Source organism: Aplosporella prunicola, assembly GCF_010093885.1.
Source record: "Aplosporella prunicola CBS 121167 unplaced genomic scaffold K452scaffold_5, whole genome shotgun sequence".
NCBI classification, from domain to species: Eukaryota; Fungi; Ascomycota; class Dothideomycetes; order Botryosphaeriales; family Aplosporellaceae; genus Aplosporella; species Aplosporella prunicola.
In genome coordinates this window covers 351,701-377,474 of record NW_022983533.1, presented here as the reverse complement: position 1 = coordinate 377,474, position 25,774 = coordinate 351,701, and the positions used below count along the sequence as shown (strand labels likewise).

The 25,774-nt window shown below is 55.3% G+C and overlaps 9 protein-coding genes across 9 annotated transcripts; 5 read left to right on the top strand and 4 right to left on the bottom strand.

Annotated features, from left to right (window-relative positions):
* Window positions 1–40: 40 nt before the first annotated feature.
* On the bottom strand, window positions 41–1,773 carry K452DRAFT_295538 (uncharacterized protein; the record flags this gene model as incomplete). Its single annotated transcript, XM_033541823.1, has 3 exons — window positions 41–1,215; window positions 1,270–1,635; window positions 1,701–1,773. 3 exons carry the CDS (start codon window positions 1,771–1,773, stop codon window positions 41–43), a joined length of 1,614 nt encoding a protein of 537 aa, XP_033400686.1.
* A 1,906-nt stretch (window positions 1,774–3,679) lies between these two features.
* K452DRAFT_356317 (uncharacterized protein) lies at window positions 3,680–4,999 on the top strand. Its single transcript, XM_033546039.1, has 2 exons — window positions 3,680–3,879; window positions 3,946–4,999. The coding sequence occupies exons 1-2, from the start codon at window positions 3,806–3,808 to the stop codon at window positions 4,748–4,750; spliced, it is 879 nt and encodes a 292-aa protein (XP_033400685.1). The 5' UTR covers window positions 3,680–3,805; the 3' UTR covers window positions 4,751–4,999.
* Window positions 5,000–5,151: 152 nt separating this feature from the next.
* On the bottom strand, window positions 5,152–6,884 carry K452DRAFT_349324 (uncharacterized protein). The gene is made up of 3 exons (XM_033545591.1): window positions 6,477–6,884; window positions 6,298–6,403; window positions 5,152–6,225 (listed from the first exon to the last, which is right to left on the bottom strand). Exons 1-3 carry the CDS (start codon window positions 6,801–6,803, stop codon window positions 5,528–5,530), a joined length of 1,131 nt encoding a protein of 376 aa, XP_033400684.1. The 5' UTR covers window positions 6,804–6,884; the 3' UTR covers window positions 5,152–5,527.
* Window positions 6,885–7,215: 331 nt separating this feature from the next.
* On the bottom strand, window positions 7,216–8,226 carry K452DRAFT_222087 (uncharacterized protein; the record flags this gene model as incomplete). Its single annotated transcript, XM_033536548.1, has 3 exons — window positions 7,216–7,615; window positions 7,809–7,965; window positions 8,049–8,226. The coding sequence occupies 3 exons, from the start codon at window positions 8,224–8,226 to the stop codon at window positions 7,216–7,218; spliced, it is 735 nt and encodes a 244-aa protein (XP_033400683.1).
* A 282-nt stretch (window positions 8,227–8,508) lies between these two features.
* K452DRAFT_222187 (uncharacterized protein) lies at window positions 8,509–12,701 on the top strand (the record flags this gene model as incomplete). Its single annotated transcript, XM_033536550.1, has 2 exons — window positions 8,509–8,688; window positions 8,748–12,701. The coding sequence occupies 2 exons, from the start codon at window positions 8,509–8,511 to the stop codon at window positions 12,699–12,701; spliced, it is 4,134 nt and encodes a 1,377-aa protein (XP_033400682.1).
* Window positions 12,702–16,610: 3,909 nt separating this feature from the next.
* Window positions 16,611–19,668, bottom strand: K452DRAFT_305919 (uncharacterized protein; the record flags this gene model as incomplete). Its single annotated transcript, XM_033542939.1, has 3 exons — window positions 16,611–18,448; window positions 18,498–19,297; window positions 19,346–19,668. The coding sequence occupies 3 exons, from the start codon at window positions 19,666–19,668 to the stop codon at window positions 16,611–16,613; spliced, it is 2,961 nt and encodes a 986-aa protein (XP_033400681.1).
* A 247-nt stretch (window positions 19,669–19,915) lies between these two features.
* K452DRAFT_295532 (uncharacterized protein) lies at window positions 19,916–20,311 on the top strand (the record flags this gene model as incomplete). The annotated part of the gene is made up of 4 exons (XM_033541822.1): window positions 19,916–19,951; window positions 20,011–20,069; window positions 20,124–20,210; window positions 20,260–20,311. 4 exons carry the CDS (start codon window positions 19,916–19,918, stop codon window positions 20,309–20,311), a joined length of 234 nt encoding a protein of 77 aa, XP_033400680.1.
* Window positions 20,312–20,813: 502 nt separating this feature from the next.
* K452DRAFT_284359 (uncharacterized protein) lies at window positions 20,814–21,534 on the top strand. Its single transcript, XM_033539930.1, has 3 exons — window positions 20,814–20,886; window positions 20,945–21,131; window positions 21,227–21,534. The coding sequence occupies exons 2-3, from the start codon at window positions 21,012–21,014 to the stop codon at window positions 21,278–21,280; spliced, it is 174 nt and encodes a 57-aa protein (XP_033400679.1). The 5' UTR covers window positions 20,814–20,886; window positions 20,945–21,011; the 3' UTR covers window positions 21,281–21,534.
* A 2,143-nt stretch (window positions 21,535–23,677) lies between these two features.
* Window positions 23,678–25,451, top strand: K452DRAFT_265458 (uncharacterized protein; the record flags this gene model as incomplete). Its single annotated transcript, XM_033538748.1, has 3 exons — window positions 23,678–24,231; window positions 24,283–24,941; window positions 24,991–25,451. 3 exons carry the CDS (start codon window positions 23,678–23,680, stop codon window positions 25,329–25,331), a joined length of 1,554 nt encoding a protein of 517 aa, XP_033400678.1. The 3' UTR covers window positions 25,332–25,451.
* Between the last annotated feature and the right edge of the window lie 323 nt (window positions 25,452–25,774).

Sequence of the window (25,774 nt, the reverse complement as noted above, 5' to 3'; positions counted from 1 at the left end):
TTTCTTCTTCTTCAGTCAGACAACCCTCTCCTTCACCAACTCAAACCTCAGTCTCCTCAACCACAATATGCACGACCTCGCTCTTCCTCACACTCTCCTCCCTCGGCATAAGCCTACACTTGGCGACCGGGTTCACCTGGGTCTTGCGCTTATTCTCGCGCTTCATGAATGGGATCTGGAAGGTGCCAAGCAGGGCCACCAGGGCGCTCGCCCACCACGGCAGCGCAGTAAAGTGCTCGCGGGAGCCAAGGCCGTACAGCAGGCCCGAGAGGGGCGAGGCGACGGTGCGGCACGCCGCGCCCGTGCTGGCAGCCAGGCCGTTGATCTTGCCGAGGTGCGCCGCCGAGGGCGACGCCTCCTTGATCAGGATCAGCAGCAGCGGGTACGCGAGGATGGAGAAGAAGTTGCGGATTGCGAGCGCCGCGTAGATGGCCGGGAAGACGATTTCTTCCGGGAGCACCACCAGGTACGGCACGATGACGTAGGCGAGGGGGTGCCCGACCGTTACGAGGATGAAGAGCCGCCATACGCCCAGCCAGGCGGCCATGAGCGGGAAGATGATCGCTTGGATTACCAGCGCGATTATCCCGTTGATGCTGAGGATCAAGCCGACTTGCTGGATTGTCAGACCCAGGCCGCCGGCGAGGGGTGCGGAGAGGAGCGCGGACACGCCGTTGGAGCGGCGGTCTTGGAGGAAGATGGGGAGCAGGACGTCGTAGGCCATGCTGTGGTAGGTGAAGAGGCCAAGCGCGGTGATGAGCATGAGGACGTTCTTGTTCCAGACGCTCTGCGGGCGAGACCGCGAAGCCACACGCTGCCCGTTTGCCTTGACGGTCCAGCTGTGCTCCTGCTGCACGTCTACGGTGTCGAAGGTGCCGTAAGATTCCGTAGCCAGGTTTGCAGCTGCGTGCGCAGTGGCACCGGCAGTAGGCATGAGAGGAGTCTCTGCGCTGGTCTCTGCAAGGTCCTCGGCGGTGCTCCAGGGCTGCATGTCGGGATGAGTCTCTTCAAGGAAGACATATCCGGCAATGATGGATCCAAAGAGCATCAGCGCGCAGATGAGGTTAGGCAGCAGGTAGGGGAACTTGGCAAAGATACTCTCAGGAGGGAACAGAGAGGGGAAGTTCTTGCAAGGCTCCGCAAAGTACCCACCAATGGAAGGTCCAACGATGGTTCCAACAGACCACACGAAGGGCATTACTGCATATGCGCGAGCTTTTTATATCGTCAGCAGCTGATAGATTTACAGGGACTCGTGTGTAGACTTACGCTCATGCTCCGGCTTGTGCACGAGTTCGCCAACCATGGTCTGGATGACGCCGATGTTTCCGTTCAAAATGCCACCAAGAGCCCGTCCGAACAGGGCGAGCCAGAAGTTACCGGCGAAGCCAACAACGAGGAGAGACAGAAGCGTGCCCGCGCATCCGAGCAGCAAAACAGGCTTACGGCCGATGCGGTCGGAGAGACCGCCCCAATACATGCCAGTCAAGGCCTCGGCAAGGGCAAAGGCCGAGATGAGGATGCCGGCGTAGAAGGCAGCATTGCTCTCGTCGGTGACATTGTAGTGGAGAACCAACTTCCAAGCATACGGAAAGATGGAAGTAAGAGCAATGGGCTCCGCAACTCGGACGAGCGCTGCAACGGAGAAAGTTCAGCGAGAGGCCAGACGGAGTAAGAGGGGGAGGGGGAAGAAGACTCACCTAGCACGAAGAGCTGGGAGGTAGGGAACTTGCTCGGGTCGCGAGGGTATCTTTTCTGCTCGGTAAGAAACATTCTCTCTCAAATAATATGAATCTTACGGTTATGCCAACACGCCAACCGAGTGAGCCGTCGAGGAGATATATATGCACAGCAGACACTCAGAGACCAAGAGGCACGAGCACGTCAGAAGAGCAAGGACCCGAAAGCAGAGAGAAGAATGTCGCAAGGGAAGAGTTGGACGAGGAGGTCGGCGCAAAGGTTTTAAGAAGGCATCCGAGGGAGCACCAAACGATCGCCGGCAGCCACGGCAATATGCAACGGGGGACGTGCGCTCGGACGCATTCGAGCAAGGTCAGACCAGAGCCGCGCCGTTCCCAGACAGCGAAACCCGCCCCACCAACCCGCGAGAAGCTTCAGGAATGTCGGAGATAGTCCGACCCTCCACCGCACTTTTTCTGAAAGAGCAACCCGCCTTCCCCTCACAGAAACGCGCCCGCCCTAGCCGTGGCTAGCTTTTTATCTGCCCTTTTGCTTCCCCACGATCCACCGGGCAAGCATTGCACGGCTATACCATGCAGCATCGCGTTAGCGCGTGCAGTTACTGGCCCCGGCGTGCACGCTGATGGGGCCAGCCGATGTCGGCTATTTAGCTCGCTTTCCTCTTCCGGCCACCCATCACAAGTCACAGCGGACGGACGGGAGCCGGGGAGTCACGCACGGCTGAGAGAGTGGAGGCCAGTTGGAGGAGGCTGACTGTGGGAAAGGAGCGGTCAGAGTCTGCTTTCTCCACCTGCTGGACGCTTTTTCTCTTTCAAGCTGCAACAATTCGCGGCACACGGGCTGCGCGGCTGCTCGTGCCACGTTACCGTAGATCTCCGTTTGGCGGGCAATCGATGCATGGACGGCGCATGGGCGAGCCTCGTCGACGAGGCGCCACCCGTCGCACTGCGAAGGGTTTTTGCTTGCGCGCTCGCGACCACTTCCCTTTTTCCGCCGTGTCATCTTTTTCAACGCTCCGCTAGCTTCAGGGTCTCGCTTCTGGTGCTGTTGCTCGAGCCTTACGCCACGGCCGCCGGCGCATTCGTCCAGAGCCCTTTGACTAAAAGGACTTCAACCATGGTTCGAGACCCCCTATCGGAAGTGGCCCGGAAGCAGCGCGGGCACGCGGGAAGCCAAAGTCCGCTGTTTTGGCCTTCTCACGTTGTTTTTTGTTTTTTGTCGTCGGCTGTCGCAGGTGCTGAGCAGGAGGACATGGACCTTCCCACCAACTTGGGAGCCATCTCCGCATATTGAACGTGGGTGCCGGGTAAGCCGCTCAGACCACGCCGCTTGTTTAAAGTGGCGACTATATTGACCCGTAGTCTAGACTGGAGGCGCAGTAGTCATGCGAAGATAAAAGGGACTCACGCGACATGTATGCGGTCCGTCCACTGTCTTCCTGTCACGAAGCGGCTGCAGTAGCGCTGCGCTACCAATGGGAAGTATCTCGTGTTTCATGGCTGGCCAGATGCGCCTGCAGCGCAGGAGTATGCGGGGACGCGCGCGCAGCAGCAGACGCGTGCGAAAGGCAGAGATAAGCCCGAGATCTGGTGTTGGACCGGGAGTGAGAGCAAGCAGAAATCAGTTAAGCGTGGATGCAAGGTTTCAGCTACGCAGAGATCGGACAGGGGGGGGAGGGGTTCTTCGTGCAGACAAAGCTTGAGTGTCTTGCTGCAGGGTCGTGGTTCTCGGGGTATAAACAGACCAATAAATCGTCCGAGTCTCATCAGTGGATAAATGCATGTGAAAGAGGGGCCTGCGCCACAGAAGGTGTTTGTTGCGCGCGTTGGAGCGTGAGCAGGTCAGACCAAAAGTTCGTGGCAGGTGGTAAAATACAGTCACAGTCACGTGAATGCACAGTGCACAGCCACAGGCCTACGTCACCTAATGAGGGGCAAAACGGTCGCGCCTGCGCTCGTTCGCTCGGGCAAGCAGGAATAAAGCCCCTCGCAGCAACTACATCACCGCTCCCTCATCATTCTACATAAACTCGGCCACCTGTCAACCACAACTCCACATTCCTCCACCCCAACATCACATCATTCAACACACATCATCCGCAACCATGACTACCGTCCACGTCGAGAACATCTCTCAGCAGACCTCCGAGAAGGAGATCCGCGACTTCTTCAGCTTCTGGTAAGTGTCGCCCCTCGCCTCATACCGCAGTTTGTTTGCAGCACAGCACACTAACATTCGACGCAGCGGCAAGATCCAGAACCTCTCGGTGACGCCCACCAACGAGAACTCGCAGTCGGCGACGGTGACGTTCGAAAAGGAGACGGCGGCCAAGACAGCCCTGCTGCTGGACAACACGCAGCTGGGCCCGGCGCAGGTCCACGTCACGTCGGCGAAGAGCATCGAGGAGATTGCGGGCGACAAGGCGACGGACGAGGCCAAGGTCGAGAAGGAGAACATTGACCAGGAGGACAAGCCGCGCGGCCGCATCATCGCCGAGTACCTCGCGCACGGCTACGTCATCAGCGACAAGGCCATCACGCAGGCGCTAGCACTCGACCAGCAGCACGGCGTGTCGTCGCGCTTCACGTCAACGCTCAAGTCGTTCGACCAGAAGTACAAGGCGACGGAGAAGGCGCAGGCCGTCGACTCCAAGTACGCCGTGACGGAGAAGGCGATGCAGGGCTGGCGCGGCCTGAACTCGTACTTTGAGAAGGCGCTCGGCACCCCCACAGGCCAGAAGCTCCGCCAGTTCTACGAGCAGGGCAACAAGCAGGTCGTCGATGTCCATAACGAGGCCCGCTACCTCGCCGACCTCAAGAAGCAGCAGCAGCAGGAGAAGGCCGGCGTCCACCAGGAGCCCGGCTCTGACCGCACTACCTGCAACTGCGGCTCCAGCACCGAGAAGTGCCCCTGCCCTCCCGGCAAGTGCGGCTGCACCAGCTGCGCCAAGAACCCTGGTGAGCAGCAGCAGGCGTCCACCGGCGCCCCTATCGACGCCAGCTCGGCTGCCCACTCCTCCTCCACCACCCAGCCCTCCGCTGCCTCCTAAACGGGGCAGTTTACTACACAGTTGATTGAGATACCAGAGGGTTGAGGAGTTGCGGTTGGGACGCAAAAAGAGGCGAGATTAGATTGATGACGACGAGTCAAGTGAAGTGAGTGAGTGAGTGAGGGCTTTCACCTCTTGCTGCACCGAGCGATGATGGATACCAGCAGATTGCGTCTTTGGGTCTTTCTGCCTTTTTTCTTTCTTTCTCTGTTCTGTAGCGATGACGAAATGCAAGCTGGCGGTCCCACCACCACCACCACTACTACTACCAACCTACTTACGTACTGTGTCTCACATCCGTGTGCCCTGTGCCCTGTGAACCGGAAAGCCTTGGCTTTGATCCCGAATGTGTCTTGCTAACTAAGCCATTGATCGTCGTCATCAAATGCTCGTGCTCGTGCGTGTGATTTTTCCGTGTTTCGGCTCTCTGCTACCTACCTAGCTAGCTAGTATAAATGTACAATTGCGATTCTTTAAGTAAAACAAAAACTTGTGGGGGAAAAAGAAAAAAGGAGGATCTCCCCCTTTTCCGACGCCGACGCTGGAACCACTACCTACTTTGTGGGGCAGACAGACAGACAGACAGACAGACAGCCAGTCTCCGCGCTCTCGTCTTTTTCGTCTATTCCGATACGCGCACCACACCAGCAAACACCTCCTTCCCAGCCGCAGCAATCGCTTTCTTCCTCGCTTTCGCTTAGAAGCAAAAAGAAACCCCAATAGCTTCCTCTCCTGTCCCATTCATTGGCCTCGCGAAGCGCGCAAACGCAAACGCGTCTACCGCCTCCCGCGCCCCCTGCTCCGACTGCGGCTGCGTTCGCTGTAGCTGCTGTAGCTGCTATAGCTCGGGCTGCGCCGGCGCCTGCCTCCACCACTACTTCCTCCTCCACCACCACCGCCCCGGGGCGGACTGCCTCTATACGAGCCACCGCCGCCACCACCACGACTGCTGCCCCCTCCTCCTCCTCCACCTCCTCCGCGTCTCCGTGGCGGCGGCGGTGTCCGCGACGCGCTGCGCGACGAGTACGAGCGGCTGCGGCTGCGGCGCGGGCTGCGCGAGCGGGAATACGAGCGCGGGCGGTAGCTGTAGTCGCCTCTTGCGCTGCCACCGGCACCAGCGCCTCCGCCGCCGCCACGAGGCCCGTAGCCCCGTCCCGGAGGGGGGCTGCGCCGGCGCGGGGGCGAGCGGTAGCGGCTTGGGCCTCCGCCTCCGCCGCCGCCGTATGCGCCGCGGCTGTAGCCTCCGCGTGAAGGGGGCGGCCCCCCGCCGCCGCTGGTGCTGTCGAAGCGCGAGTCGTAGGATGGAGGGGGGCGGCGGGCGGGCGGTGGGGAGCGCGAGAATCGCCGCCGTGGCAGCACGATTGATACAGAGAGGTGCACGCCGTCGAGTTGGGCTTCGTGCATGTGCGCAATGGCGGACTCGGCTTCCGAGGGGAGCGCGTACATTACGTAGGCCGTGCCGCGGTTGGTCATGACTGTGTGATGGGCGTTAGGTCTTGGGGTTCTCCTCTTTTTTTGATTCTGGGGGTAGAGGAGGGTGGGCTCACATTGCCGGTTCATGGGCATGTCGATGTCTTGGACTTGACCGTAGGCGCCGAAGATCTCGCGGATGTGGCCTTCGTTGACGTTCTTTGTGAGCTTCTCGACGACGATCTGGCAGGCCTGTTAGCAACCATACTTCCAGTAGACGACAGACTGCACGACTGCCGCAGGATATCTTCCATACCTTTGAGCTCCGGGGCGGTGATGCTTCGCGACTCAGGCTCCGGGAGTAGCTCCGCCGTCTGGCACCACCGCGCTCGCGACTAACGCTCCTCGACGCGCTACGCGCCGGGCTGCGCGCCGGGCTCCTGCGGTCGCCATTGCGACGAGTGTATCTGTCGCCGCGCGGCGACGGGGTCCGACTCGGGGTGCGCGACCGCGATGCCGAGCGCGGCGATATGGAGCGGCGTGGGGAGCGGGAGCGGTCCTGCTGCGAGGCGGGCGTCCTGGAGCGCGTGCGCGAGCGGCCGCGCGATGGGCTGCGGGAGCCTGAGGGTGAGCGCGGGGTCATTGAGCTCCTCTGGGCAGTGGAATTGGTGCTGCTGCTGGGGTCAAGGACGCGGGTTGTGGGTTGTTGATTGTTGATTGTGGACGGTAAGGGTTGGTGGAGCTTGGTTGGAGCTCTCTGCGGAGCTTTGGTGGTTGGTGCGGCGCGAGGGCTTGGCGCGATGCTTGGCACGAGGCGCCGGGTAACGACTGAGCGTGTCACTGGAGATATTTCAACGATCAATGTAGTACGTGTGCCATTGCATGTGTACATATTCGCTACAGTCTAAACAGCTATTACAAATGAATATAATTGATTAGGTTTTTATTGGCATTACTGAACAAAAGCCAGGCCATTGTCAGCAGCTATAATTCTCTCTACTAATACATCAAATCGTTACCTTTCCCCCAAAGGCCCAGCGTTCTTACGATTAACGTTACTCCGAGACCTCCTCGCCTCGGACGGCATAATCTTCATCGTCAAGCACCAGCTCCCTTAGCTTCTCGTCTGTCGCCCAGTCAACACCGCTCCCAACAATCACCCCTGCTACAATACTCTTGAGCGTGCGCCATTTTCGCCGGGAGTCTCGGACCTGCTCCTCGAGAGCCCGGATCTGCCCACGTAGGTTTTCATCGGGTACTTCATCTGCGGTCTGAGCCTTGTTTCGCTCGGCCAGGTCGAGGAGCGTCTTGGCCAGCTCCTGGTTCTTCTTGTTGGCCAGTTGGACGCTCTGTGAGGCTTTCTGAAGGCTCAAGTTGGTGCTTGTCAGGCTAGAAGTGAGTGTGGCGAGTGTCATGGAAAGGACATCGCGCTCATGAATGAGAGGGAGGAGGCGCCTGTCTCAGGTTAATATTTTTCCTTTTTCGCTGGTCGAATCATATCTAACACGCCACGCCACGCAGGAACGCTGCAACGGCTAGAGCCACCAGCGTGCAACATCAACCGTAGACTTTACCCCAGGAAAAGACGAATAAATTTGACTTGGCACGAAAAAAATATATGAAACAGATATTTAGAAATCAAACCTACTTCTCAGCATATGACGCGTTCGAGCCAGCATGGACGGCTTTGATGACGGGGTCCGTGACGAGAACGTGGTCAACAATCTTGTTCCGGAGCAAATATGCGGCCCTGGCTTCCAGCGCCTCGCGCTCGGCGACGATCAGCTGCTGCTCGATGTCATTGTCTGAAACAGCAGCCAGATTGGGAGCAGTGTCTGGAGAAGATCAGCGAGCTTTCTTTATGATTTTTTTTGAAAGCAATACGGACCAGCCTGCCGTGCTTCTAGAAGACTGCGCTCCAACTCGAGCTCGCGCTCCTTAGCATAGAGGTCTAGTATCAGCCTTTCAGTATCAGTAAGCACAAGGGCGTCGTTGCTTGGTGTGTCGAGGGGATTGATGGCGGGTGTTTGTGACACGTCTTCCGCCTGGCCGCGGGCTTCATCCATGATCGCCGATGTCAGTTGACATGTGAGATGGTGTTTTTGTTTCTTGTTGGTTCGGCAGATCGGCGTCGAGGGTGGAGTGTGTGGCTGGCTTGGCACGTGGGTGTGGCTGAGCGAAGGGCCACTAGCCACCCGGGGGAGCTTCCAGCCATGTCATGGCCGGGCCTCTCGTCCTCTCGTCCTCTCGTCCTCTCGTCCTCTCTCCATCGCCGCCGCCGCTCGACTCCCGCTTCATGTCGCAACACCCTCTTCGCCCGCCTCAGTTGCATACCGAAGGGGAGGCGGATGTCGCTCCACGTTTTCATCGCCCATACGGGCAAGCGGCTTGAGGCCGACCCTGTCAACTTTAACTCGCTGGACGCCCTGCGTTCGTGGATCCACACTTCCACTCACATCCCGCCTCAGGACCAGGTCTTTCTTACCGCGCGCGGCAAGAACGTGAAGCTCCAGACCCTTCTTACAGAGGTGCTTGCTCCTCCCTGTTACTCGACCAACCCTCCCTGTGTGCTAACTCTTTCCGGTAGAGGGAGATCTTCGTCTACGATCGCGACCTGTTCGCTCTCCCGACCCCACAAAACATCGACGCAGTAGTTCCGCCGACACCGCTTCCCGATCAGTTTGCTCCGACCGATCCTCCCGATATTCTCAAAAGCCACACGGATCTCAAATCATGGCAGAGCCTCTTCAAAGCGCGGCGAGACTGGGCTCTGGACCTTGTCGCCCAGTGTCGCTCCATGTCAGACAGGGCGCAGCAGGTCTTTGACGAGCAATCCGCTATAAACCGGGGAGTCCGCATCGCCACCGGAAACCACGAAGCGCACATCAAAAGCCTGGAACAGACACAAGCAGATGCACGCGCATGGGTTGAGGGCATCGCCAAGGAGCAGGAGGACAGCCTCCAGTCTTGGGAGGCCGATTTGGCACGCCTAAGCAAGATCCCTGCGAGTGAGCAGTTCAGGCGCTTCACTTCGACGCCAGACGATACACCCCGGAAGCAGAGCAAGAGGTCCAGTGGTAACCGCACTACGCTTGATACCTTCGTGGACTCGGAGAAGGCAAGACAGGCAGCTTCCATGGTTACGAGTATACTGGATGAGCTCTGGGGCCGCGTCGCCGATATGGATGCCAACATTGAGAAAATCACGTTGGACTACGGTGAATTGCTGAATGCAGTCGGCCAAAGCAGTAGCCAATCGTCCCACGATCACAGCCAAGAGCCCACCAGTTTGCTTGAGGAAGTGGAGGTAGTGGTAAAGAAAGTAGTTTCGGATTATGAGCATGTTCGCAGCCTACCGCCGAACCCCAAATCAGTAACATCGGTTTCTAAAATGGCGCTGCTCCATACACGGAACCACCTTCCCACGCTTGTGGAATACGCCCATGAAATGAACGATCTTGAGCGGAGAGCCGTCGAGCAGAAGAATTTTACAGTCCGTTCGGCCATCGAACATATGCAGACGATAGCTGTAATCGAGGGGTCGATCACTGCTGCTAACGCAGCCTTTCCAAATATTGATATACCTACAGAGAGCCAAGAGGCCATAGATGCACTACTGGCTATTTCGAAAATGCCCTACATCTATGGCATTATCTTGCTTGAAGCTGTGCGGCGGAATGAGTGGGCTGATAAGATGAGAAGGGACTCGGCGGCATTGGCCGAGGAGATCGCTGGCTACCGCGAGGAAGAGGATCGGCGGAGAAAACGGTGGCTCAAGAGCAATGCCGGCGTCGTCAACACGGACGCGACCAAGGGCAGCATCCTTGGCATTGAAATAAATGTTCAAGGTCAGGATGAAGCATGGCCGCATGTTGTCCGTCAGGATTTCCAAGACTACCTGTCAGCTCTTGGCAATACTGGAGGGTTTGAGCCTATTGTGGAAGAGTTAACGAAGGCTCTTAAGGATCTTGATCGTCCCACCCGCCAGCAGATCAAGCATGCCAAGGGATTCAAAAACGGAAGTCTGCATGAAGCCGCGCTTGGAAAGGGCTCGCTGATGCTCCGTGGAGAAGATGAAGTACGGGTATTAAGAGAATCCATGATAAAGACTGAGGAGGAGCTGAAGAGCTCAAAGAGTCGCGTGCGGAAATTGGAAGATCTGCTCCATCGCCAGAGTCATATCAGCCGACTTTCTATCGCGAGCGGTGGTGGCCCACCGACCTCACAAACACCCGATACTCCCACAGCGGAGCATTATCAAAATGCTGCTTCTCCAAGGCCTCAGGACGAATTGTCTCGGCAGTCGTCTGTTTCCTCGCGCCGGTACTCTGCTAATAAGAGTACCGAGGAAAAGAATCTGGCAAAACGTGTCGTCAGCCTAGAGGCAGAGCTCGTAGCCGAGAAGGAGCGTAGCGTAGGCCTAGAAAAGGAGGCTTCTGCACGGCACGATGCGGTCAACAACCTGCAGCGCCATGTCGAGGAAAGAGTATCCACTAATAAGGATCTCATGGAAAATATTGACTCGATGCAGAAAGACTGGGCCGAGGAACGCCGTGCTCTTGAGGCTGAAAATCGACGACTAAGATACAAGAACGAGGAACTCGAGGAGGAGCTCGAAAGGAATTTGGGTAGCCGTGACAACGAAAGGGAACATCATGACGTTAAGCTGCAGTCCCTTGAAGCTGAACTCGAACAGATTCGCAGAGATGCAGCTGAGGAGAGCCAGCGGCACAGGGAGCGTGCTGATGTTGACCAAAGAGCAATCCAGGATATGGAGCAAGCGATCCAGGACCGTGACGCGGCGCGAGCGGAGCTGAACGAGACCCTTTTGAACGCGTATGCTGCGCTGGCTGAAGACGAGTCTCCTCCAGAAAACAGCGACATGTTAGCAGTCGAGCTCGAGAAGCTGGCTCAAAGGACCAAGAATTACGCGCAGGAGCTCATCGAAGCCCTCGACGACGCAAGGGCCGACAATGAAGCTATCCACGGCGAAGCTGCAAAGGAGCGTGATGAGCTGGAAGAGACAATTAAGTCGCATGCGGCAGAGATCTCGAAGCTACAAGAGGAATACGCTGTTGAGACTGCCCGAGCCAAATCTCTCTCCGAAGAATTGGAAGAAGAGCGCGGCCATCTTGAGCACTTGCGAGCTAAGTTTGCGGAAGGCGAAACCGGCTCGGAAGCTTTGCGGCAACGTGTTGCAGAGGAAGAAGGAAAAGTTGAGCGGTTTAACGTGGAGCTTTCTGAGGTCAGAGCGCATGCCACGAAGTTGGAGTCCGACCTCTCTGGCTTAAAACAGAAGCACGACGCGTTGGAGAACGCCAGCAGCAATGATTCTTCCCGATCAGAGCAGCAGTTGAAGCGCGCTAGGGAGCTTTCAGAGAAGCTGCTCGCGCACAACGATCGTCTGCACAAGCTTTTGGAGACGCTTGGGTTTGCTGTTACACACCAAAATGGCCAAATGGTTATTCAAAGAGCATCAAAGGTGGCTGGCAGCAGCACTATGCTGTTGGGCGATGCTGCAGAGGCAATGAAGCGCAGTTTTTCGTCCGGGCCCTCAGCCAAGAAGCCGCTCGAAAGCTCCACCGAGCTCAACGCAATCAAATGGACACAGCAGGACAACGCCGAAGAAGAAGCAGCCAAATATGTTGATTTTATCAACATCGTTGATCGATTCGACGTTGAGACTTTCAGCGAAGCCATCACGAAACGCATGAGGGACATGGAGCACACAGCGCGGAAATGGCAGAGGGAAGCCCGTACCTACCGCGACAAGTCTCACCGCTACCAAAGCGATGCGCACGAAAAAATAGCCATTCGCGGCTTCAAAGAGGGCGACCTCGCGCTCTTCCTCCCGACTCGCAACCAGGCGACACGCCCCTGGGCTGCCTTCAACGTCGGCGCGCCGCACTACTTCCTGCACGAGCAGGAGTCGCACCGGCTGCAAAACAAAGAGTGGCTCGTAGCGCGCATCACGAAAGTCGAAGAGCGGGTGGTGGACCTTTCAAAGTCCATGGACGGCATGCGCGGCAGCGACGGCCGGTCCATCGGCGACGCCAGCAGCGGCATCAGCTACGAAGACGACAACCCGTTTGAACTGTCGGACGGGCTGCGCTGGCATCTAGTCGAAGCAGCCGAGGAGAAGGTCGGCGCGCCACTGACGCCGGGCCTGGGCAAGAGCACGGTGCACAGCACGAACGTGGACGCGCGCGGCAGCATCCGCATGAAGAAGAGCTTGATCGGGAACGATGCTAGTAAGACGCTGAACAAGAGCCTAGACAGCCGGCGCAACAGCGCGACGTCGACGTCTCGACGCGCGACGAGAGGCAGTCCGGGGACGCCGGAGACGCCTACGGCGGCGGGGGAGGGGGGAGCGGGAGACGGCCGCATGCGCGCCGACAGCCGCTCGTCGAGCTTGCGCCCGCTGCCTGCGGCCGTGGTGGTGGGAGAGACGACGGCGTCGCCGTCGCCGCCCACGGCGGCGAGAGAGGGCGACCGTGCTGCTGCTGATGAGGTCAGGACCGACCAGCTCCTGGGGCCGTGAGCGGGCCGGGAGGCTGCTCCTCTCTCTCTCTCTCTCTTTCCCCTTGAGCAGGAGCACTGACCGCCGCCTAGGGAGAGAGCCACGGTGCCTGCGCCAGCGCCAGCATCAGCACTAGCACCAGCGCCAACACTGGCGTCACTTCGCCCGCTGGCGTCACGGCTACGGCGGCCGCGCCATCGTCGTCGACTAGAGCGGCGCAGCAGGCGCTGGCGCTCGCGGCGGCGGGGTCCGGGTCCTCGCCGTCGCCAAGAAGGCAGGCTTCTGCGCAGGCTTCCGCGGCGCAGGCGCCTACGTCCACGCCCTCGCCGTCCACGCCGTCGCCGGCTCGGCAGCGCAGGCCGCGCAGTGGCCTTTTCGACTCCTTGCTGCAGTTGGATTTTAGCTATGAGCGGGGGAGGGGGGGCCGGTAGTGTGGGGGTAGGTAGAGGTGAGGAAGAGGGGGTGGTTTTGGCTTGGGGTTGGAGTGGGGTTATTTTTTCGGTGATGGGTATGGTTATGGTTATGGTTATGGTTATGAGGGGTAGAGTGGTGGGAAGTGCGGCTGCTGATGCTGATGGTTTCGCTTCTTCTTCTTTCTATACCCAACCAATGCGCTCGAGTAGGATAGGTAATGTCCGTCGCCGTAAAGCGAGATCCACTGTGAAGCGAGATCCACTGTGAAGCGAGATGGTGAGACTTGTATGGAGTAGAAGAAGAGACCTAGATAGTTAAGGTGTGCGTAGTTCAAGATCTTTTCACCCATATCTAGGACTCGAGCTTAGAGCTAGGCAAGGAGTACTCTGTAGGGACTGATTATATTATGCCCTGTCTCGCTAGACGGTGGATCTCGGTTCGCGGTGACGGACGTCGCATCATATCGTGACGTTTTCGGCCGTTAGGGTAAGTTCGGGCATGTAGCTAGGTAAGGAGTGCTCTGTGGGGACTGCTTATACGGCCTATTGTACCGCTATATGCTAGACCTCGGTTTGCGGGACTCGGACATGTAGCTAAGTAAGGAGCGCTTTGTGGGGATTGCTTGTACGGTCTACTATGTCGCTACACGGTGGACCTGGGTTCGCGGAAGTCGGGCTGTAAGCTAGGTAAGGAGTACTCTGTAGGGACTGCTCGTGTCGTCGCCTCTCCCGCTAGTAAGGCAGTCGAAACGCTATGGCACATGGGAAAATCAAACGGATTACAACAATACTCTGTAGATGGGAAGCACTTAGTCACGCAGCATGCAATAGTTTAAGGTGATACAAAGGGTCGATGTATTGCCGCGGTCGGTTTCGAGGAGACTTTCTTCTTGACTATAAAGATGCTTCGGGCGCCTTGAAAACTTCAACTATTGCATGCTACCCATCAACTGGCTCGTTTATCTGTTTTCTAAGACTAAAAAAGGGGGCGCCGCGCCAACACCAGCAGTATATCGATCCTTTGTGTTACCATCCGGCAGCTACAAGCTTTCGATCCTTCCATTTTACTTGGATGGTTATGCATGCCATTTTGCTTATATGGTGATGCACACCATTTTACTTATATAGTAATATATACTATTTTATTTAGATATTAATATAAACTATTTTTCTTAGATAGTAATGCATGCTATTTTATGTAGGTAAGAGAGCTCTACCCGTATAATAGATAGTAATATAGCGGGTCGATGAATTGCTAGCGTCAGCGCGGGCGTTAGCGCGGGGACCTTTATTTCAACTTCAAAGGCTTGTAGAGGAGCTAGTTAATAAGGGAGGAGTTATTCAGTTACGTAGCATGAGGGAGTAATTATTTAGTCACACAGTCGGAAGTGTAGCCCGGGTGCTTGGACGGAAAATATTAAGACTATATTTCTAGGTCATGGCTTGCAAATCGCAACTACGTCACCGAGTCTGACAAATTTCAAAGATATATCACGGTGCTGAATAGCAATGTTAGTCGGGAACGTAGCCCGGGTGCTTTGAACGGAATATGTTGGACTGTATATCTCTGGGTCATGGCTTGCGAATCGCGACTAAGTCACTAAGTCTGACAAATTTTGACGATGTATTGCGGTGCTGGATAGTAATGTTAGTCGGGAGTGTAGCCCGGGCACTTTAGGCGGAAAACGTTGGAGACTATATGTCTGGGTCATGGCTTGCAAATCGCAACTACGTCACCGAAGCGGAGACCCCTCATTCTCTCCCTTGTTTCTTCTTGTTTGGTAGTTAGGCGGCTTTCGCATGAGCATGGGCCCCCTTTTCTTTCCGCGGTTCCTCTTGTTTGTTAGTCGGGCGGCTTCCATATCGGCGGTCTCCGAATAGTCTAGACTAAATAGTCTACGCAAGGGAATCGTAAGCCTAGCTTGGGTAAGGGGTAGATGACCGACGACTATGGTACGTAGAACATGAAGCCGGGGTTTAGCTTGTCGGCTCGCAATTACTTACGTCAATAAGAGCGTTATACGTCCGAGCACGAAGACGTGCCGAGGAATCGTGGTCCTGTGGTCGCAAAAACGTTACATGTATATCTCGAATGAGACATATGGAGTGGGCGGAGTCTGACAAATTTCAACAATATATCACGGCGCCGGACAGCAGTGTTTTCCTAAGGATCCAAAAACGAGTCAACGGAGCTCGAAATCACTTGCATGATTTTAGCACCCATGGATTTTGAATCTCGAACCAAATAGGAACGAAGGCCATTGCGCTGCTAACCATGGGGGGGTTGGAGGGTACCCAGTGGGACTTTGAAGAACGTAGACCTCCGAACTCATCATACACCTTCGAAGGAGCAGAAATCGAGTGTGCACGTCGTGAATGATCAGTGTCGACGCAGAGTACCATAGTTGAATCAAAAGTAAGCAGAGTCTGAAGTGCCTATAAAATCCCCTCCAGCCCCAAGCCCCCTTTCTCTTCCTTGCACAACTCTCAATCACGCGCGCACACACACACAAACACACACACGTACGTTGCCCTTCACTCACTCATCTCTTCGTTTCACTTGCTAACACCCCTTTTAGAAACACACACACACACACACACACACACACACACACAAACGCGCGCGCACACACAACACACATACGTACGTAGCCCTCTGCTCATCACTTCATTGCATCCTGCTAACATGCTTCTTAGAACCATGATTTATATAATAAATTGGATTGTGTACAAACTTTCAAAATCAAAAAGAAAGTCTTTGCGTAGGCGCAGGCAGTTTATAGACCCCTTGTATTACCATCCATCAAAGCGTAATTAGAATCAATAAGCAAACATGATTCTGGGGCTCTAAAACTTAAACTATTGCATGCTATGTGACTGAATGAAAACTCCCTTATGCTACGCTCACCTTTTGACGTCACCCGATGAAAACGACAGTTTTAGACACCAACGATATGAGAGTCAAGCAAGCCACAGTATCTGTATATCTTCTATTCCTCCTCTCTCTATTGAGAGGTGCTCGAAACACAAAAGACTACAGCTGCTCCAGCCACTCCTTACTGTGAGTGAAGTGAGCCGCTTCAGACCAGACAGACCACGGCGTCAAAAGCAAATTCCCACTACTCCAGCCTTTTTGAAGAAAGAAGAGGTAAAGCAACCTCAAGAAACAATATGAACAGGACCGGTGGGTGTATGGACGCCACACCATTCACCCAAGCACCCCAATAGCGTCGACAAAAAAGGCAAAAGGTTCAGCGCCAGCGGAATAGTGCAGAGCCAAGCGCCTACATCCTTACCCACCGCCAGCCCTGCAGACGCGCACCCTGCAAGGATTATGTTTTGCCATAGCGCAGTTTCGAACGCTGGGTTCGAATTAACTGAACACAACGCTGTTAGTTGGTACTTAGCCAAGTATCAACTACGCCACACGGACTATTATGGTTACAACTGTGTTCGTTTCCGCGCAATATATAGAACATGCTGGGTAGCTGTGCCCATAAAAGTGATCTTAGCGCACTCACGCAGCCGTAGCCACCCGCGGCTTCCTGGCGTACAGGTGAACCACCGCCTCGAACAGGTCCCGGACGGGCGGCAACGCGAACGACGGTCCGACGTCAAACACGTTAGCCAGCTGCTCTGGCCTGACGAGTGGCTTGTCACCCTGTGCGCCCTGCTCATCTTCCAAGTATTCAACCTCCTCCGCAAGCGGCACCGCTGACCTGCTGTCTTCCTCCTCATCTTCACCCTCATCACCAATCGGCTCGAGTGCCGTCTCCTCGTCCTGAATCTCCGCGAGGTTCTGCTCGGCCTGTGCGATGGGTGCAATGAGCTGTAGCTCATAGCTGGTCTTGGGCGCGATGACACGGATCTCGGCGGTCGTGTTAAGGGCAACGTAACCCTTGCCACCCTGTGCTGGGAGGAGTGCCGTGACAAGACAGTTGATCTGCTGCGTGTAGAGTGGTTTAGGACTCGAGGCTCCGAAAACGACAATCTTGGACTGGCGTCTGGTGTTGGGCTTCTCCGCCGACTTCTTAGTGTCAAGTTCGGTGACTGGGAGGGCGACGGCGAACGTGTTGTCGGTCGGATTAATTGCAAGATGGGCCATTTCAGCCTTCTGCGCACGATTGAGGTTAAGCGGGCGAATGCTATAACCGAAGCTGAGTTCATCATCGACGAGGTCCCAAACACTGAGTGAGTTTGCCAAGATGATGAACTGGCGGCCAATAAATCCCAAATCAACGAGGCCAGTGTTGTACAGACCGCCGCGGGAGTAACGAATTGTACCAGAAGCAGGGTTGATGAAGTGGACTAAGCCCTGACTGGCATTGCCGTGGAATTCCTGACTGGCGGCGAGGACGGAACCGTCGGGGGAATAGGCGAGACGAGCATGAATAGGGGCCTGTGCTGGGGATGCCTCAGTGGACTCAAGGCTCTCAAGGCTGGCCTCGAGCCTTACAGAGTGGCGGTTCGCCCAAGTGATGAGACCTTCGCCTTTGCTTCCTCGGACGACAGTGCCGTCATGTAACCTGGTCTTGGGGGCCCAGATGCGAACATAGCCATCTTCACCGACCGTAGTAAAGGAGGCGTCAGTCGGGTCGTACTTCAAGTCGAAAACACGACCGGAGACCAGCTTGTCAGCAAATTGATGAGGAGCATCAATACGCGTCTCCAACATCCATTGCTCGGTCTGCTCGTTCCACAGCCAAAACTTGAGATAGATCTCCCGACGAGCACGCTTCTCCTCCTCGATCATGAGCTTCTCGGCCGCCAGATGCTCAACGTCGTCGGCAGGCGGGGCCCACTCTTCAACAGTAGCCAACCAGCGTCCATCATGGCTGACCTGCAGATGCTTGACGTCCGGTTCCCGCAGCCTAGCTGCGTTTGGACCCTGGGCGAAGATCGTAGCGTTGTTTCGGGTTATGGCTTGGCGGAAGACGTGATGGTTGGCGGAGATGTCGTAAGTTTGGAGGAATGGAGCAGGCAAATGGATGATGCTCGCATCGGTTTTCGGTTGCGAAGCAGGTACAGCAAGCAGGACCTGGCTTGAGCGCAGAGGGTTGATGGCAGCTGGAGTACGCTGCACTTCGTCCAACAGACGCTCTTCGGGCGTGTTTGTAGAACCAAGGGAGAGGACCTGTGACTGGACTCCAGCAATGTTCGCCTTCGCCTCGAGGTCCGTGGTGGAAAGCACAATAACAGAGTTATCGGCCAACTGAACAGCATACAAAGACCCTGACGGGGAGATCTTGAGGTTGTCAATCGCTGCACTAAGATGCGGCAAGTACTGCCTCTTGCCAGTCTCCATTTGCCAGATAACCAGAACAGATTCCAGACCGCCAGAAAGAACGTAGTTCCCTGTTCAATGTCAGTGGTGATTCGTGTTCAAAACCTGCATATCACGTACCGTCCAGGGACCATTTGGTCGTCGCGACAGCATTTCTGTGCCAGTGGAAGAGACGCGGCGCAAGGCTGACAGGTTGAGACTCCTTCTTCGGGTTCTCAGCCTGGATCAGCTTGAGCAGAATGTCCTCGTAGACAAACACGGCACCATTGGCGCAACCGATGGTCAGATTGGTCGCATTGGCCGAAGGCGCGGCGCCCTTGCGTGGTGTTTTCTTGGTATCCTTCTTCACGTCCGGGCGCCCGACCCGCACGTCAATTGCTGTCACAGTCTCCGTGCACTTAATCTCCCTCCACACGAACGTGAAGTTCTTGAGCTCCGTCATCGAAGTTTCCTTTGCCTTTCCAATCATAACTCTGTCGGTGAACGCGACGGCAATAACATGCCCATCGGCGGCAACACTGAAAGATTGGATCGCCAATTTCGTCTTCAGCAGCACAACAGCCTCAGAGTCCTTTCCTTCGCTGCGGCCGCGCAACCTGTGGGCAGAAATGGTATTGCTTTGGCCTCTCTCGTGGGTATACAGCGTGTCGACCTTGGTACCATTTTCCTCCTCGAACAGAGCAGTGGTCATGCCCTGTATGCGGGAAGCAAGATCCCAACGCCCCAATTTCCTCCCGTTCACCCAGTCCCACAGCACAACAAATCCGGAAGCATCGGACACATAGATGTTGTCAGGGTTTGCGCTTGACAACGCGTAGGCAGAGATGGGGTGGCTCGTGTTGCTCGGGAGAGTACGGACGAGAAGCGAGGTTGCGGTTGAGTAAATGTGCACTGCTCTTGCTGTAGAAAAGATAAGGTATCTAAAAAGAATCAGCACAAGATATTCCAATACCAACAGGGTAGTCTACCTCTCGTCTCGGCTGAAAACGGGCTCGATGTGCAGGAAACGTCCACCCGCGGGGTCAGACGTGTACCAAGTATCCTTCTTTCCACGGCTCTTCTTCTTCACCTGCTTGCTCTCATCCCCTCCGACCTTAGCCACTGCATTTTGTCCACCAACCACGAGCGCAGTCTCGTTTACGGTTGGCGTTCCATTCGCGACGGCCTCCTCTTCCTGCGTGCGGATGCGCTTGGCCTCGTGCTTGCCGGCGCTAGCATCCTTGGCCTTCCTCTTGCGCCTGGAATCAACGGGGTTCCGTGGGGAGGCCTGGGCGACTTGGGGACCCGACATGGTGGTGATGGGATGCGCAGGGCTCTGCTGGTCTTGGAGTCGCGAACGAGTGATTGAAGCTTGAGCGAAAGAAATTCTTTGATCCGTGCGTCACCGCCTGCGGAGCCGCATCACCTCCGGGCGGAACTTTCATTCTCATTCTCTGCCACAAAGCCCGCTTCCCGACTCACCACCCAACCTCAAAGGCTCCTCGACCCCGGCACGCCCTCCTGCCAGCTCGCCGCTCCTCAAGCACCGCTTCGCCAAGATGATCATCCCCATCCGATGCTTTTCCTGCGGCAAGGTACGCCACTTTGCGACCGCCCCGCATCGCGCGACTCGAATGCTAACGGCTAGTTGTAGGTCGTTGGTGACCTCTGGGACCGCTTTGTTGCCCTGATTGAGGAGGGTCTGAGCGACGGGTGAGCTCATAATTCGTCGCGCCTGATGTCTTGCAGATGTTGACCTTGTTCTAGTGACGCTATGGACCAGCTCAAGCTCAACCGTTACTGCTGCCGTCGCATGGTCATGACCCACGTTGACCTGATCGAGAAGCTCCTCAAGTACGTGTCATAACTACGAGCGCATGTTTCAGGACCTAACAACGTGCAGGTACAACAATGCCGAGCGCGAGATCCAGCGCATGCGCGCGGCGGGCGCCTAGGTGTATTCGAGCGAGTACGATTCTCGGAGTTAGTGGCGCAAACCGCATTTTTGAAAAAGATAGCATGTGATGGTACAGGCGTTCTGGGACATGGGCAATCGGATGTTACCCGATTTGGGCGAAGAATATGTGCAAATATGCTCGAAGAGATCAGATCGGAGAGGTAGATTAAGGACCCGAGATCGACCCGACAATTCCATGTGTCTCTGGGCATGTCAGAGGCTGGAAAGATTTGGACGGTCTGCGCAACGCAGACAGACTTCGATTATGCAAGGCGCTTTAAACTATGTCTGCCAGACTCAGCAGCCAGTGTCTCGCAGTAACAGCCTACAAAGCTATTCTCCAACGTACCAAAGCTACGCAATGACAGAACAGCCATCCCACATAAATCGCTACAAATGACGTGCATAAACACCTGCCGAGCAGAGCTCCAATCTGCAGTCTTGGCACCGCTTAGTCACTCAAAAATCATGAATGCGCCGCTGCCGACAACCTACGTCGACAACATCACCTCGCCGCACGCCCACCTATCTCCAAACACTCCGTGATACCCATCCCGACACCTGCGCACCGAAGTCAGTACCCTGTCTTACGTCTGCGTCAGTTCCTTCACTAACCGCATAGCTCTTACAGCTTCGCGCAAGCTCTCTTCCAACCCGCACCGCACTCTTCCGAATCCCTCACACCAACCACACACGCAATGGCTCCTAAGAAGTTTGGTGGCCGTGGCCGCACTACCCAGGGCTTCGTCGGCTCGACCTGGAGCATCGTGACGGACGCCGAGAACCGCAGCCTCGTCGTGGCTGTTGGCATGTTTACTGTAAGTGGAGCACTGTCGGCACCGCGTGATACGTCATTGTCGCCAGCCTTAAGAGAGTTTTGAGTTATGTGGATGCTGATGTTTTGGGGTGATAGGCTAGCGTTGCGTTCCTGCACAGCAGCTGGAGCGAGTTCCTGCTGCCCGCGTAGATTTATTTTACGCCTGATGATCAAAAGACGAAGGAGTGCGGAAATACCGGAGCGATATTGGTCGCAAAAGACCTAGCTGGTTGAAGAGAAGAAGTCGCTGTACTATACCGAAAGAACGAAGGGGACCCGGATCCGCCGGGATTGGAAAAGATGTCATGTACACTATTGCATGTTGGCGTCTGGGATGGTCGTCTCTACACTACACTTGATGAAAAATCGATTTCGATGAGAGCAAGTCTGCCGTTCCAATGGCTGTTTGCCTTTGACTTGACAATGGCGCCTTGTATATTTTCATATCTCTGATGGTGGTTGGTAAAACAAACCCTAAAGTCTCGGGATTACATCCGCCAGACCCTCAACAGGTTCGGTTAAAGATATATGTTTTTTATTATCCCTTCTTTTGGGCGATTTCTATTAACTCTCCTCGGCAGCGTCGCCAAGTCGATGATCCACTCTACTACCGCCCGGGGGCAAACTAGCAGGTAGAAACGTCCCCGCGCCAACGTCGGCAGTTCAACGACCCGATGTATTAATATCCATCCAAGTAAAATGGCATGTATCACCATGCAAGCAAAATGGCATGCATCACCATCCAAGTAAAATGGCAGGTAGAAACTAGAATCAAAAATCGAAAGCTTGTAGCTGCCGGATGGTAATGCAAAGGATCGATGTACTGTTGGCGCGGCGACCCCCATATACACGAGCCAGTTGATTATGTAGGTTGGCTGAGTAATTACCATGAGCCGATCGTCCCTGGAATTTACTCTTTCTTACTCTTTTATATCAGCGTGCTGGCCACTACGCTTGCATATAGTCATTTGATATCGTCACTGATGAGTTCCGCACTAATTAGTTAGACTTTTCATGGTTCACCTACACCATAATCAACACATATAGCCGCTTAATGAATTCAGTAAGCAATTGCCAAGTAACCACTGCTCCTGGGCCCCACTGTCATGTTTGAATTGGCTTTACGTCCGACTAGGAATCTGCAACTGGAGTTTTGATAAAGGAAACTGCCGCAAATGCCTGTTCTGGAAAGACTGGCAACAGAAATATTGACGGAAAAACTTGCCAGTTTACCAGTCCCACTGAAAGTCTGTGGGATAAACAAAGAGCGTTTAAAGTAGTGCGTTGGTTCCCGCCGGTGCCGCCAAGACCCAAGGGTTTATGCAGGTGACAGCATCCGATGCAGCTTCCGCAGACGTCGGGCAACCGAGACTAGCAATCCGCCAGCTTAGCGGGAAGCCTAAACAGGCGCCGCGATAGCAACACCAAGAGCAAAAACCGCCCCCAAATTATGTCTTGCCATCGTACGATCAAAGCCCCTCAACAAGTCTTACCGAGGAGACCCACATCTTGGACTCGGACAAAACAGGAACTTGTTCGGAAGAGTTGACGACAGAACGGCGGACTGACGCAACCCCGTGGGGATCCCTGGCCGGTGGAACGGAATCGTGGGGGAGGGGTGTGCCAAGACTGGGGTAAGCAGAGGCAGCCTGGTATTTGGATGTGTCATCCCTAGGGGCCAACCCTGTCACACCGTCACACGCGCGGTATGAACGCCGCATCGCTGGCAGCCCCCATCTGTGGACAGAAAAGCGTACTGTCGCGCTGCTCACTGTGTGATGACCGCTTTTTGCGGCTTTCCGCTGATGTTGCGCCTGCCAAGGGCGTCGGCGTGACCGATGGCGCTCCGCTGCCGCTTGGCACCTTTTCGCGGCTGAGTTCGATGCGATAGTTCATTTTCAGGCGGCCAAGGTAAGATTGTTTCGATTTGGATATTTCCTTGCTTATTTACGCTCAATTCCATCTATCGATTCTGTGCTCCCTTCTGCCGCTTTCATTTGAGTCTGAACAACCACACTGGGCGGGGAAATGGATCGTTATGCGCAGAAGAACACCAATATTAAAACGCGGCACAGTAGATCTGGGGTAGTTAAGCGAGCCTGGGGACTCTGGGGTAATAGCTCCGACATTTCACGCTCGGGAAATACCGGTGTGGGGATGATGCTTTGTCCGTCAGTTCCTTTGTCCAGTCAAAGCTCCGTGCTAAACAATCACAGACCCGCTTTCCTATATCCAGCTGAGTTGTTGTTACATCAACTTCATGGAGGCTGGACATGGTGTTTGCTTGGCAACCGCTCTCGTGGACCAAAGGCCTAGAGCGTGGCTTCTTGGCTCTCTTGGCTAGCATTGTGCGACCACCCGATATCATGTCCCAGGGAGCAGATGGAGGGGTCGCAAGACCCATCCTGCTTGCTTCCCCGCACCGGAAAATACTATAAGATAAGATGAGTTGCACGGGATTTTCTTCAGTCATTAGCCATCAGCTCCAGCCGACTTAGAACTCTTCTTGTTATTTTTTTATACTCTTGTTCTCTCTCAAGCTCTGCCATGTCGACGCCTGAGCCAGCCGAACCATTCGCCAAGGGTACCTTTGCTACCGCCAAGCAAGCTTGGGGTGACCTCTTCCGGTGGAAGCAGAGAGTGGTCGTCACCAACGAATTCGGTGAAGAACGCACAGAATGGCAGGCTCCAGAGCCACTCAGGAACCCAATCAGCCTCTTTGCACAGCTCAGTCTCCGCGATTGGATCTTCTTCTCAGTCGGTTTCATCGCGTGGACAGCGGACGCTTTTGACTTCCATGCACTGTCTATCCAGACAAAGAAGTTGGCCGACTACTACGATGAATCCAAGACGAATGTCACGACGGCAATCACTTTGACTCTACTTCTTCGCTCGGTCGGCGCTGCTTTCTTTGGCCTTGCTGGAGACAAGTTCGGAAGGAAATGGCCCATGGTCATCAACATGATTGTGTTGGGTGTTCTGCAGATCGCTACAATCTACAGTTCAACCTTCCAGCAATTCCTTGCTGTGCGCAGTCTGTTTGGTCTTTTCATGGGCGGCGTATACGGTAATGCTATTGCCATGGCATTGGAGAACTGTCCGTAAGTACACAGTCCATCGCCAAACTGGAGCTAGGCTTACCATATAAACAGTACCAATGCAAGAGGTCTCATGAGCGGAATACTCCAACAAGGCTACTCATTCGGCTACGTCCTTGCCGCATGTGCCAACCTCGGCGTCGGCGGAGGAGTTAATACATGGAAGACAGTATTCTGGGTCGCAGCCGGCCTCAGTATCGGCGTCGGAATCATCCGCTGCTTCTTCCCCGAATCACAACAATTCATAGATGCCAAGAAAGCCGGCAAAAAGTCCACTTCTCCCGGAGCTTTCTGGAAGGAGACAAAGACCATGCTAGCCCAAGAGTGGAAGCTCTGTCTCTACTGCGTCGTGCTCATGACCTGGTTCAACTACTACAGCCACACGAGCCAGGACAGCTACACTACGTTCATGATGACGCAGAAAGAGCTGGAGAACGGACCCGCGAGCCGCGCCAGTATCTTGATGAAAGTGGGCGCTTGCGTCGGCGGGACCATCATCGGATACCTTTCCCAATTCTTCGGCCGGCGCCGCGCCATCATCGTCGCGGCCCTCATCAGTGGCTGCCTGATCCCCGCCTGGATCCTTCCAGAGGGCGAGCGCAACCTCTCCGCCACGGGCTTCTTCATGCAGTTCTTCGTCCAGGGCGCATGGGGCGTTATCCCCATCCACCTGAACGAGCTCTCGCCGCCTGCCTTCCGCTCTAGTTTCCCAGGTAAGCATCGCAGCACATTTACATCCTTACCAATGCTAACAAGACCAAGGTCTGACGTACCAGCTCGGCAACATGATTTCCTCGCCCTCTGCGCAGATCGTCAACGCCATCGCAGAGAACACAATGATCACGCTAGACAACGGCGACAAGGTCCCAGCATACGGTCCCACAATGGGCATTGCCACGGCTATCATCGCGCTTGGGATTGCCGTGACGACGGCTTTTGGGCCCGAGAAACGCGGCAGGCAGTTTGAGCTGACGAAGCCGGCTGGTGCGAATGTCATGTCCGAGAAGGAGAAGGACCTTGAGGAGGGCGACGTCCATGTTAGTCTGGACAAGGAGATTGAGAGTGGGAAACCCGGGACGGAGAGAATCGAGATCGCCAAGTAGAGGATGGGTGATGTGTGGGTGGATACTGTCTTGGTTCATAGTTTCTATACCCTTGGTTGTGGGATATTACTGTCATGTAGCTTTCAAACGTCTTCACTGTGCAGTTGCTTCTTATTGCAGGCAGCGCTTGGATGCTTAGCAGGTCTTTATCAAACAGTGAGCGTTAAGATTTCGCATCTCTTTTCAATCGATCCGAGCCTTAGGCTCCAATGGACAACACTGGGCTTCTTCCATAGAGTGTATCGGTGAGGTCACTTAAGACTCGGTCATCTATCATATCCGTCTCACTGCCATCTCAACCGTACGTACTTCCAGTTTCGCGACAACTACACCTACTATATAAACACCGATTCTGTACCGAGAGGAACGCAGCGTCTCAAGAGTGGCAACATGGCCGTTACCACCAAAGTGGAGGCCACCTGGAGTGCATGTATTGAGCACAC